This window comes from Anthonomus grandis, chromosome 15 (genome assembly GCF_022605725.1).
Source record: "Anthonomus grandis grandis chromosome 15, icAntGran1.3, whole genome shotgun sequence".
Classification (NCBI taxonomy): Eukaryota; Metazoa; Arthropoda; class Insecta; order Coleoptera; family Curculionidae; genus Anthonomus; species Anthonomus grandis.
In genome coordinates this window covers 12,527,962-12,542,419 of record NC_065560.1, presented here as the reverse complement: position 1 = coordinate 12,542,419, position 14,458 = coordinate 12,527,962, and the positions used below count along the sequence as shown (strand labels likewise).

The 14,458-nt window shown below is 33.4% G+C and overlaps 1 protein-coding gene across 3 annotated transcripts in view; it reads left to right on the top strand.

The window, feature by feature from the left end:
• LOC126745283 (ubiquitin carboxyl-terminal hydrolase 32) overlaps window positions 1-14,458 on the top strand; it is a 144,466-nt gene that overhangs the window by 24,714 nt on the left and 105,294 nt on the right. For all 3 annotated transcript variants that reach the window (XM_050453050.1, XM_050453048.1, XM_050453049.1), the window contains exons 4-6: window positions 8,938-9,153; window positions 9,322-9,428; window positions 10,015-10,208. In XM_050453050.1, the coding sequence (XP_050309007.1) occupies window positions 8,938-9,153; window positions 9,322-9,428; window positions 10,015-10,208 (517 nt within the window). The remainder of the gene's footprint in view (window positions 1-8,937; window positions 9,154-9,321; window positions 9,429-10,014; window positions 10,209-14,458) is intronic.

The following is a 14,458-nucleotide window of genomic DNA, read 5'->3' as shown; positions in this document are numbered from 1 at the left end:
TCCTTTTAGGTTATGTTAAATGTCAAAAATAAAAATAAACCAAAAGTAACTAAATATTTGTAGTGCCAACCTAAACTAACCTGAGTTCAGCTGAACTAAAGTTCAGTTTACATTGAACAACAGAATATCGAATGAACGCAGTTCACATTTTGATCGGCGTTCCGTTGAACCTAAGATCAAAATTGATTTATACAACCGGCCCTTAGAGGACCAGGCGTTTGTCAAATAGTGCAGGGAAGGCTTAATGCCTTAGGATTTTGCAATGTTCTTAACAATGTTATGATGCCATCGGTTGGTATAGTCTATGGGCAAGATTTTATCTTCTACATGATAATGCTTCTAAACATACTATTCAAAACTATCTAGATGAAAGACGAATTCAAGCTTTACCGTGGCCCTTGAAAAGCCCTGATATTAACCTAATTGGAAACGTTTGGGGTTAAAATGGCAAAATATATGTATGAAGATAACTTTAGGCCTAGAAATCAGAATGAATTACGCCTAAAGAAAGATGACGCATGGGACCAAATAACCGAAGAATATACCAGAAACTTCATGTTAAGTATGCCTCGAAGTTTGCAAGCTGTAACTGATAACCACGGTGCGCTTACTAATTTTTTATTACATATTATCAAAAAAGATTAATTTTTAAGCAAGTAATCACGGAAAAATAGTTTTCATTAGCTTCGTTAGCATTTTATGACTTAAATCGTTTACACGCCTATTTACAATGTCCAAACTATTAATTTTGGCATTTACTTTATTTTTTTAAATAGCACATTATTGGGAACAACCACTAGTTAGTTTTGGTTTATTTATAAAATGTGTTCTAAATAAAAATAAATATCGAAAAATAAAAATGTTTTGTATCAATATTATTATTTAAATATGTAATTATTAAGACTCCAAAAATTCATAATGCGTAAATATACATACCATACCCAAGGAATGCGATTTACTACAATAGACTAGGAGACAATTCCGGGATACCCTGTATATAATTTTGCTATTAATTCATTAATTTTTTGTAGCAGATATGGTTTAGAATCTTTGCAAAAACTTTTTTTTTGCTCTATTTGTTTAAAGTAGACATTCGCTCACGTTTTATATACCTGATGTGAATGAATCGACAAATACATTCACCCATGTAACATATAATATACACTCGCCGGCCCAAAATTCCGCCACCCTAAAATACTGGCCAAGTTTGATGTTTTATAAATTTTTTATTTTTTATCAGATTCTCACGATTTTGCCATCAGTTTTTAGATACATTTGTTGTGATTTTTTAAAATCATTTTGTAAAGTAGCATTTTTCGATTAGGCTATATTATACAGGAGTAAAACAAACTGTTGTTTTTTCTCGTAATTTCAAAAGAACCTGTAGGAAAATTAAGGTGGATAATTCTGTTTACATACTGTTTCATCACATCTTTGATGTATTCTAAACATTTCGATTTTTGATTCATTCCATTATCTCATTTCTGCTGCGAGCTGCAAATTTTTTATTAAAACGCTGATTTGAAGCGTATTTTTATTAGGAGAAACATACACTAGGTATATCATAAAGTTAATTAAAAAAAAACAATTTTAATAACGTGTATTTCCTCCTCTCGCAGCAATAATAGCTTGCAGTCTTCGCGGCATCGAATGAATAAGGTTTCTTATTCTTTCTTGAGGAATAGCCTCATATTCTTCGATCAGCGCTAGTCGTAAGTCTTGCAAGGTTTGTGGTTGTACAGGACGACGACGAACGGCCCTTTTAAGTTGATCCCAAAGATGTTATATTGGGTTGAGATCCGGGCTACATGCGGGCCATTCCAATCTTGGGAGTCCAACTTCATCCAGATATTCACTCACTACATGTGCAACGTCAGGTCTAGCATTATCATGCATTAATGTAAATTGGTTCCCAATGAATGGAGCAAATGGGACAACAACTTCTTGAAGGATTTCCTCAATGTAACGGTGGGCGGTTAGAGCTCCATTTTCAATAAATACAAGATTGGTACGTGCTTCGGTAGAAATACCCGCCCATATCATGACTGAACCGCCACGATATGAGATTTGTTCTGAAATGGTGCAGTCGGCATATCTTTCATTTCTACGTCTGTATACCCGCTCACGACCATACGGCGTCCTTAAACAAACCCTGGATTCATCTGTGAATAGTACGTTTGCCCACTGTACTAGAGTCCACTCAAAATGCGATCTTGCAAACCTCAGTCGGTGTTGTCGATGCCGAGGAAGTAATTGTGGACATCTTGCTGGCCTTCGTGAATAAAGTCCAGCTTCTGCTAATCTTCTACGTATCGTTCTTTCACTTACACTTACTCCATGAAGTATTCGCAAGTCATTTTTTAGACACACAGCAGTAGATCTTCGATCTCTTAAAGAACTAATGGTGACAAAGTGATCATCAGCTGCAGTGGTCATTCTCCTTCTGCCAGAGCCTTGTCGTCTAGTAAAAATTCCCGTCTGTAAATACCTATTCCAGGCATCTCGAACTGTATACCGCGGAAATCTCAAGAGTACGGGCGACATAACTTTTGCTACGGCCATCCTCTATTAACGCAACCATTCTACTCACGTCTGCTGGAGTTAATACCATATTGACACACAACAAATTATAATAGTGACACTGTCAAACTTTATGTCACATTAATTGCGTCCTTAGCCAACGTCGATAATTTTTAACCGAAAACTTGAAATTAATTATATAAAAATAAGCTTCAAATCAGCGTTTTAATAAAAAAATTGCAGCTCGCAGCAGAAATGAGATAATGTAATGAATCAAAAATCAAAATGCTTAGAATACATCAAAGATTACAAGGAACAGTATGTAAACAGAATTATCCACCTTAATTTTCCTACAGGGCCTTTTGAAATTACGAGAAAAAACAACAGTTTGTTTTACTCCTGTATAATATAGCCTAATCGAAAAATGCTGCTTTACAAAATGATTTTAAAAAATCACAACAAATGTATCTAAAAACTGATGGCAAAATCATGAGAATCTGATAAAAAATAAAAAAATTATAAAACATCAAACTTGGCCAATATTTCAGGGTGGCGGAATTTTGTGCCGGCGAGTATATAAAACTTACAATAATATTCGTAATAGAATAGACATGTAATTGTGAAAACAGTGGGCTGCCAGAGGCAGTTGTGCATATAGGTCTCCTGATAGACCCGTCAGTGAATTTACAATTCCTCTACCATTACAGTCACGAGGGTGACTGAATTAGGGTAGTTTTTGTTTGCAGAATATTAGTTACATATTCTATTCCACTACGGGTACAGAAATTAACTGTATTGGTGTATGATTTGTAAGCGAAATTTTTGATTACATATTGAGTAAATATCTACACTGTTTCAGTCATGTATGTAAAACTAATGAAATACGCACATAAATTAATTTATTGGACTTTTATGTACACAATGTTCGCGTCCGGTTATAAATGTACCGCCCCTTTAACTTTTTTGTTTGACGTTTTCGGTAAATAGAAATTTAAATTTTATTTGATTTTTGGATTCTCCTTAAAATTCTCAACATTTAGGCAAATACATAACTTATAATAATGTACAGTTAAAAAAACTTTTGATTAAAGTACAATATTTATATTTCAAATCCTTATGGAAATGCTTATCAAATGGGGTAATTCAAGAAAATTGTTGCACACTCAAAGACATAAGAACTAAAAACATAAGAACTAATGTTATTAAGAACCTAAGAACTAAAAAATCTCTGTAACATGGGTATTTATTAATATTACTTACTAAATTATTGAACTGAGTTAAGTTAGTGTTTTTTTGCACTAGACTCGTTTTTTTCTATGCTTAAACTAATGTTGTGAGGTTTCTTCTTCTTTTTTTCCAGAGTGGTTGGTCTTCCAGACTGTATACGATTTTGACCTTTTAGTCCCCTTTCCTTTCTTCGAGCTATAGCTGTAGGTTGTACTAGAATTTTTCGGTTCCTGGAAAATCGAGTCGTGTGAGAAAACATAGATACTATTTGTGACGAAGTCTGCATTTTCTCCAATGTTGTCACAAATTTTTTTAGCACTGTGATATTCGAAGGACATTGATCTTTTTTTAATATATCCGAAAGTCTTATAAATTCGGCTTGCATTCTATCAATAGTTTCGTTGTATTCTTGATTGAGTATTTCGGTAATTGGCAAATCAAACGAAATGTTAGTTTCAGATTGATGTGATTGAAAAATAATATTATTTTCTGGGTAACACGTTTCATTACTTTGTTCGGGATGGCAGTGTTATACTAAGTATTAATAATTTTTTATTCCATATTATCAAAAAAGATATTAGTTAGTTTTGGTTTATTTATAAAATGTGTTCCAAATAAAAATAAATATCGAAAAATAAAAATGTTTTGTATCAATATTATTATTGAAATATGTAATCATTAAGACTCCAAAAATTCATAATGCGTAAATATGCATACCATACAAGACTAGGAGACAATTCCCTCCTTCAAAAGTTATTCAAGAAAAACCGATTACAGCGGCCTCTTTTTTTACTTCATAGGGAAGGTCTATACTAAATTTTTTAATAGGAAATTTCCATATTATTTTTTTTATTTTCTACCTGAATCCGAGAGATTTCCCACATTTTCCGGGATACCCTGTATATAATTTTGCTATTAATTCATTAATTTTTTGTAGCAGATATGGTTTAGAATCTTTACAAAAACATTTTTCTTTGCTCTATTTGCTTAAAGTAGATATTCGCTCACGTTTTATATACCTAATGTGAATGAATCGACAAATACATTTACCCATGTAACATACAGTGGTGGCCAAAAGTATGGAAACTTTAAACTTTTTCAAAAAATGCAGAAAATATCGCAATGCGAAAACTCTCAAAAATATAAATAAACAGCTTATCAGCAAATAAAGAAATTCCAATGGAGGTAAAGCAAAAGAATGTTGTTTATTAGTTTTGATGAAAGAGGAGTTCATCATTGTTGGAAAAGTTCTTTGTGGCCAAATGTTTGGAAACCTTTAATAAAATCATAATAATTGTTTACTACAAGCTGTTTAACGGTACGATTTTGTTTGAGTGAAGACAGGCATCATGCCTAAGTGTAAATACTTATCTAGTGATTTAAAAAGTAAAATAGTTGAACTATACCAGAAGGGTTATAAACAAATTGAAATAAGTAAAAATTTAAACATTTTAAAAGGCACTGTTTCAAAAATAATTAAATAATTTGAAGAGAGAGGAAATGTTTCGGTAGCCCACAAGCAAGGAAGACCAAGAAGGTTGTCTCAAAAGGGCTATGACGGTAATGAAAAGAATATCGATGAACGACCCAAAGAAAACTTCTATAGATATTTCTGGAGAAATGAGTGAAATGGGGATTTCTGTGTCTGCTCGCACGGTGAGAAGAAGACTAAATGAAGTGGGGTTTTTTGGAAGAGTTGCTGTAAAGAAACCACTAATATCAAAGAAAAATAGAAAGGATCGCTTGAAATGTGCATGAGATCATCTTACCTGGTCTCACCAAAATTGGAATACTGTATTGTTTAGTGACGAAAGTAAGTTTCAATTATTTGGGTGTGACGGGAGACGTTATGTCCGGCGACCAAAAGGTACAAGGTACAGCCACAAATACCAAATGCCTACGGTAAAACATGGTGGTGGAAGCGTAATGGTGTGGGGTTGTTTCTCCCGATCAGGTGTTAGCCCCCTGGTTAAAATTGATGGAATAATGGACCGTTTTCTATACAAAGACATATTGGAGAACAACATGTTGCCTTATGCTGAGGAGGAAATGCCCTTGAGATGGTTGTTTCAGCAAGAGAACGACCCTAAACACAAGTCCCAATTTGTGAAACACTGGTTAAATGAACAGAGCATTGCTTTAATGGATTGGCCTTCACAGTCCCCAGATCTGATTACCATAGAGAATTTATGGGATCATTTGGACAGGAAGATTCGAAACCATTCGATTTCAAACAAGGCTCAACTGTGGGAAATACTGCAAACTGAGTGGGCTGCCATTTCCAGTGAAGACTGTGCAAGACTTGTCGATTCTATGCCACGAAGATGTAGAGAAGTAATAAATTCGGAGGGATATGCCACAAAATATTAGCAGATTTTGATTTAGATGTAATTTATATGAATAACTTTCTTCAGTTTCCAAACTTTTGGCCAAGAAAATATTAATTTTATTTCATTTTCTTTTTATAATACGTTTAATTTCAAATTAATATGTTAAGTTAGGTAATATATTATATATACTTTATCACAATATGAGTAACTTTATTATAGTGCCTGGTTTCTTAAAAAAAATACAAATTAAAAAAGTTTCCATACTTTTGGCCACCACTGTATAATAAAACTATAATAGACTTACAATAATATTCATAATAGATAGACATGAAATTGTGAAAACAGTGGGCTGCCAGAGGCAGTTGTGCATATAGGCCTCCTGACAGACCCGTCATGCCCCACCGGGGTTACCAGAGCCCAATTGCCTTAGAAAAACCGATAAGGCTCTTTGGTCTGAAGGACTTAAAGTCACTCGTTGCACTGAAGGTATTACCCAAGTATTTGAACCTGGCGCGCGTGAGTGCTGGGTACTCCCGATTACATGGTCAACGGTTTCATCCTCCTCCCAGCATCACCGGCATTCGGTTTCACCGGTTTCAATCACCGGTTGTTTGCAATACTGATGGTATGGAGATGGCTTCTTAAGTGCCAGTGTCCGGTCCAAAGATCTGTCACTAGCCAAATTTCGCGTCTTTTTAGGCGTAGTAGATTTTTGTGAGACAGGCAGAGGGCCTACCTACACTACCGGTCAAAAGTATTTGCCCACATATGACTGTTTTCACTAAAAATAATAAACCCATCAGTTATCTTTATGAAATGGTTTATTTATAACAAAATGAATATAAACAATACATTTTTCAATTAATTCAATTTAAGAAAATCAAATTTTGGATTCATCTACATGTCTGCCTCGATTTTTAATAACAGCTTCACAGCGTTTCGGTAGTCTTCTAATTAATTCGTCCAAAGTTTCCTGAGGTATCTTGTGCCACTCTTCTTGGATGTTCCTCCACAAGTCTTCTTTTGATGTGGGGCATGATTTTCGCACTTGTCTATCCAGTTCATCCCACAGTAATTCGATAGGATTGAGGTCCGATGATTGTGGGGGCCAAACCATAACTTTCAGAAGATGTTGCCTTTGTAATTGACCTAAATATTGCTTGCACAATTTCGACGTGTGCTTGGGGTCATTGTCATGTTGAAAGATAAATTTTTCCCCAATTATTCGAGTACCAGAAGGAAGTACATTGTCACTTAAAATTGTTTTGTAACCCTCTTTTCGAAAAATTCCCTCTGTTCTAATTAGATCGCCCACTGCAGATCCTCCGAAACAACCCCACACAATCACTGAACCACCACCGTGTTTAACTGAGGCCACCGTACAGTTCTTAGCGACCCTTTTATTGGCATAACGGCGAACAAAAACTCGCTTCTTCGTTCCAAAAACCTCGAGTTTCGACTCGTCACTCTAGAGAACTTTCTTCCAGTTATCAATAGACCATTCTTTGTGTGATTGGGCCCACTCAAGTCTTTTCTTCTTATTAACATCCTTCAGTAGCGGTTTTGATACAGCTAAACGTCCTTTAAGACCAGCATTATAAAGTCGTCGTTTTACTCTCGAAACACTGACCGCTTTTTTACGCCCCTTGTTGATTTTTGCTGTGATTTCAGGGGCGGAAGGTGTCTATTGCGTTTTCTTGTAATTGTAATATTTAAATCCTTCTTTGAACTTGTTGCCTTTGGCCTTCCCGATCGAGGTTTGTTGCTAATAGTTCCTTCTCTGGTGAATTTCCTAACATTATAATTGACAGTCCGCCTTAGAATTCCAAATCCGTCGAAATTTGACAGTTAGTCTTTCCAGCCTTATGAAGTCCAATGATAATACCTTTTGTTTCTACCGATAACTCTTTTGATTTAGCCATTTTAAAGAATGTTGAAAAACCAGCGAAGAAACGGTGACAATCGTCAATAAGCAAGCGAAATTATTTACCAATGTTACACAAAATCAATTCTTCAAGACTAAACACCTTTAAATGTTTCAAATTTCATTGGAAATGAGCTGTAAACAGATTAGTTTTTTAGAAGAAGTGCATATTTTCACTACATTGTTTGTTATTTGCAAGACTATTTTTAAATACTCAGTGTTTTTCAACGAACCATAGTTGATAGGTATGCTGTTTAAGCATATATGCAATTTACAAAAGAGATACAATCTAAATATAGGTATAAAGATAAGATTTTTGTATCTATTTTAAAATATTAAAAAGAATACATGGTGGGCAAATACTTTTGAGCGGTAGTGTATGTGCGCTTTGGCCTGTCTCATAGCAGGGGACTCAGTCCATCTTTGGTGGAACCACTTGTCCCGCAGACCCTTCATTGACGCGACCTTCATTACGCATTTGGCGATAATGAAGGGCATAACGATTAAGCGGACGCAATGGGTTCTGGCCCCATTGCGTCCGCTTAATCGTTACCTGCGTGGCCAGGTATCTAGACGAGCTGGACCCTGCAGCCAACCTGCACCAGTTTTTCCTCGACTTTTGTGCACTCTTACAGGCTTGAAGCTTACTTTTTCGCCCGTGATAGCCTTAATGGCAGCTCTGTTGTCCGAGCATATTGGTACGACTGTATTGCGGTGTCCACAGCTTAGGATTTTCTGTCCGCATTTTAATACAGCGAATACTTTGGCCTGGAAGACAGTGGCGTGCTGTAGAATAGACATATTTAGAACCAATAACATTAAGTTTTTAGCAACTGTAATAGCTTTACTTTAGCATACAGTCGGGTTTTCTTATTGTTAAGTACTTTAACATTTTATAATTCTGTTAAGTGCAACTAATAAATATTTTTTTTGTAGGCTATTGTCGAATCCTTGCGTGTCCCTCAGTTCCGAAGTGGAAACCCCTACTTTCTACCAAACATTGGCGGGAGTAACTCATCTGGAAGAGCAAGATATTTGTGAGTTAGAAAAATGTTTCTGGCAGATCCAGAGTTCCTCGGTAACTGGACATTTGGATTTTAATTGTTTGCTCTCGCTAGTTTGTCCTCCGGTGCCTCCTAAAGCCTGTCGTGGGTAAGTCTAGCAATAAATGTATTCATTGATTTACCGACGCAAATTTTGTAAATAATAATAAATAACGTCAAAAAAAGTCAACGAACGATTATAAAACTGTGACGTGCTTCTCGTGTCTTATGTTTACAATTTAACTATAGTAAGCGTGATTAGAGGCTTAATTTTTAGTTTGTTTTTGGGGCTTGACGTTAACCGAGATGAACACATCGACTTTAAAGAACTATGTTGTGGAATATCAGCGGCATGTCGAGGCCCGATGGCCGAACGGATGAAATGTAAGTCAATATTACTTTTAAAAGAATGCTAATTAATTCAGTTTAAAAGAATGTCTGTAAGAATAGATATTTTTAAAACAATGTCTTGATCTAAGAATAATTAATAATTACTGACATACTAACAGTTAATAACTTCAAGAATATCGTAATCTAAATCCTCGAATCAACAATATATATTTTAAAAGAGGATTTATGATTTAAAGTACACAAGTCTGGTCAACTGAGATCTTGGGTGCGGAAATCAATGTATCAACTTGTCAAATAAAAAACGCGTTTCTCTAGCGTTTCTCCTATTCCCCTCTACTAATTAGTGTTCTACTCAATGAATTTCTAACTCCATCCATGAATTTCTACTCCAAATTGAAAGTAGAAAAGGCCGAGACTTTTCCTCTATCGGTACTCAAGTGAGGACTCGGTAAATCATGTTTCTTCTCTCTTTGACTAAAGACTTTAGCGATTATTGCAAGTAAATGCATGAGTATTTTGGCATCCAAGAAGTTACTCAGGCCTGAATAACTAGAATTTAATACGTTTTTAATAATAATAAATGCCTTTATCTACAACTATTAAAGAAGGATATTTTTAGTTTGCTTTAAAATCTTCGATATGGACCGAGATTTATATTTGAACTCAGAAGAACTGGAAAATATGAAACAAACGTTGCTGTTTATCGCGAACGAAAATAAGCTGACTTATGCTCCCCAGTTTTTCATCGATCAGCCTCATACTAGCGAAAGTGATCCGAATCATACTAAGGCTTTGGATGCTTTGAATAAAAAAGTAAGTCAGTTTTTTCTTTAAATATATTTTATATATATGTGTACATTTATGATACCAATGACTTGAATAATGACCAATAACTTAAACTTGTCAATTAATTTTAAATATTTTAAATGTTCTACCAAATTTATTTAGGTATGAGGTACAAAAACGTTTGCTTCACATCTGAAAATTATTTGTTCACTATATTTCACTTCGTTATTATCATTCAATATCTACTTTGCCTTTGATTAATGAAACTATTAACAGATTCACAATAATAAATCAATCACAAAATGTTACAAAATAACAACACAACATTTACTATAAAATTGACGAAAAACAAAGAAAAACACAAAGTCACGGTCTCACAACATGTAATTAAACGGGCTACACGTGTTTCGCTCTAGTTAGAGCATCATCAGGCCTAAAATAAAAATACTACTTAAACAAAACTAAAAACTTACATAAAACAATTAAAAAAAAACTATTTACAATTAAAAAAAAACTATTGTTTTATGAAAGTTTTTAGTTTTGTTTAAGTAGTATTTTTATTTTAGGCCTGATGATGCTCTAACTAGAGCGAAACACGTGTAGCCCGTTTAATTACATGTTGTGAGACCGTGACTTTGTGTTTTTCTTTGTTTTTCGTCAATTTTGTATGTTGGTCTCTTAGAGAATAATGGATGAGATTTTTACATTTACTATAATTTGAAAATCACTTTTTTCTTGTTTCATTTTATTCCAAGAAATTGGAATTCGGATAATAAAACCAATTTTTATTAATCAAAATCAAGTTCTTTGTGAGAAAAATGAGGATTCCAAGCCCGTTATAATAAGTAAATTTTAATAATACGTTTCATATCATAAAGTTTCATCGTTTACTTAATGTAACTTTCTTTAAATTTCAATGTTCTTCTCTTTTAATCTTCATAAACTTTGAATGGAATTTTTTGGATGAGATCTACTTTTTTAAACCTTAACTTATTCAAATTTAGCTCTCAAGCTAAATTAGTTGCTCAACACTATCTATAAACTCTAATTCTGAGCCCCAGAGGATGAACATTTTGTGTTTGAAAAAAACAACACACTGGTACATTTATATATATACAGGGTGTTTTTTTATATATTGCGACAAAATTCAGGAACGTTTCCTAAGAACTTTGGACAAAAATTCGCAAAAAAGTGCCTATAAACATGGGTCCTAAACCTTTTAGATTTTCAGCTACAGGGTGGTAAAGTTTTAACAAAAAAATTATTTTTTTCGATAACTTAAATACCCCTGTAGATATTTGTACAAAGATTGGTATGCAGGGTCTATGTATCCAGAGCCATTTACCAACATACTTTTAACATTTTTATGTTCTCCAGTGGCGTGTGTGCGGGTTTTCCGCTGAATACTTTTATAAAGAAAAATGGTACGCCACTGGTTTTTCTTGTATTAAAAAATATTTTTAAATTCCCCGTTTTATTTGCAACATTTTTGATCCCTTGGACTTTGCCCGTTAGATGCACGGTTTTCGCACAAAAAATTAAAAACCATGGACATGTTGCTCATATTTGATTAGACTTTCTTTATTCTAGTAATTATTCGTTTTTTTTAGTTTATTGCAATTTTAATAATAAAATTTTTATTAATTAATTTAGTACAAAAGCCAGCCCAATTTAATAAAATTATAATTGAGGATTTAAAACTTTTGCTTCTACAATCTTTAATTTAAAATACAAGTTTTTAAGTGATAAAAAAATATTTCATTTTTTATTATTTATTTAAGTAATATTATTATTTTTACAAAAGTGTGCTCCTCCGACATCAATACAAGCATCTAATCGACGTCGCATTGATTAGCGGACACGTTCAAAAATTCCTGGTGTCTGCCGAATTATGTCACAAGACGTTATAATGCGATTACGCAATTCCTCCACATTATCAATTGGATTTCTATAAACCAGTGATTTAAGGTGGCCCCACAAAAAAAAAATCCTGCGGATTTAAGTCGGGAGACCGTGGGGGCCAAGGGTGAAACATTAAAGCTTAGCAAAAGCCAATGATAAACTGTAAACGGGCAATAAAGCAGGTGCGCAGGGATGAGTACTTTTAAAATTACAGACATTCATAGAAAACCGAAAAAATGTACCCCCCTGTTGATCTTTTTAGTACTGTGGTTACACATTTTTGAATTTCTTAATATTTTTTTTAATGTAATCCCAAATAACCCTTCGATATAACTAAATTCAAACGCAACTGTTCACATTTTTACTCAGATTTTTGCTCAACTTATTGTAGGGAATATTAGATAGAGAAATAATTTTTCCCTTTTGTCAAAACCGTTGATTCTATAAGAATTAAGTTGAATAAATAAAATGGTTGTTTTCATTGTTGTATTTAAGAATTGAAAATGTAATACGTGGCGCCCTCTGTTAGTGATATCAAATTTATCAAAAAATTTAAATTTAGCACCTTAGAAAACCTATAGGGGTTTATCCTGGGTATATCTTATATTGGCTATATTCCTATAGAAACTATAGGGATATACCCAATTTCATTATTCTCGTTTACTTTCAAATTATTTATAACAATTGAAAGAGGAATTAAAATTTCAGCATAGGTTTATAAAAAGTTTTTTCAATATTTTAACCCAAGGAATATTATTATTTTTTATTATTTGGTAAGTACAGTAACCCTGTATCTACCCCATTTATTATCTAAGTATATAATATACATACAAAAGAAAAAAAATTAAAGCTTAACTAAACTAATATATCCAAAGTGTTTATCCCAATCAAAAAATTTACTATTAAATATGTAATACCCAGATAAGTTTACAATATTCCAAACTAATAAATAACAGCGACTCTCCTAGATGACTTAACACCTGTATGTGTCGTACTGTCATCCAATACACAATAAATAAAATAAAATTATAAGAAATATCACAATTTCCAATAAAAATTTAAATAAAATTTCTAATAGTATACCTAAGTTATATAAAAATAATTTCTAAAACTGCTAGACTTTGAATTTGCATACCTACCTTATTAACACTTGCAAACTTAAAGTTACATCTAAAAGAGTTTTTTGAAACTTTCTATGTTTTCAAAAATATGTGATCGACATTTTTTCTTAAAAGCATTGATTTTTTGGCAATTTTTAATTTCAAGGAAAATAAGATTATTTATTTTGGGTGCAAAATTATTAACAAATCTCAAATTTGCATTAGTATTACTTTTAGGTAATTCTAGCTTTTATTTCTTGTTTCATACTTATGATTTACATATTTTTTCATTTCACAATTTCTTTATACAAACATTCTTATCTCCAAGATGTATAAAGACCGTACATCAAAAATAGTCTTAGAGTATAACAACCTCGAAGGGTATTTTTCTATAAATTACTTTAAGTAAATAATTTTGTACAACATTCAACGAACTAAATGAACTCTACATACAGTATCGGACAAAATTAGAGAGACTCGACTACTTACGTCTTTTATGTAAGATAAAAATGATTAAATTCCTCTTTTTGTGCTGAAGGATGTTATGTTTTGAAGTAGTTTAAAAAGGCACTAAAATAAATAAAAAAAAAAAAAACATTTCTCAAGATTTATTAGGAAAAATAAGAAAATGCAAAAAATTCTGTGCGACAAAATTAGAGAGACTTATCCTTAAAGTACATTTGTACCCTATACTAATAAAACTAACCTAATACTTTGTCCAGTACCCTTTATTCTGGATAACTTTTTCACATCTATTCGGCATCGATCCAATGAGATTCGAAATTACAGCCGGATCCATTGATTTCCAGGCATTCTCGATTTCTTCAAATAATTGAGCACGATTCCCGATGTTTTTAGTGCGAATCTTTTTCTCTATAATCTCCCAAAGATTTTCAATTGGGTTCAAGTCCGGCGATTGCGGTGGCCATTTTAAAACTTGAATTTTGTTAGCCAAAAACCATTCCTTCACAAGTTTGGCCGTATGTTTGGGGTCGTTATCGTGTTGGAACGTGAATCTTAGCGGCATTTCCCATTCGGCGTAAGGCAACATTACATCTTCCAGTATAGTCCGATACATAAATCTATCCATAGTGCCCTCAATTTTGTGGATAGGACCCATTCCATAACCCGAAAAACAACCCCAAACCATTAAATTGCCACCTCCGTGCTTCACAGTACCAGAAACATATTTTGGATCAAGCCTTTTGTTTGCTGGGCGATGTACGAACTGCGCTCCATCACTTCCAAAAATATTATATTTAGACTCGTCACTAA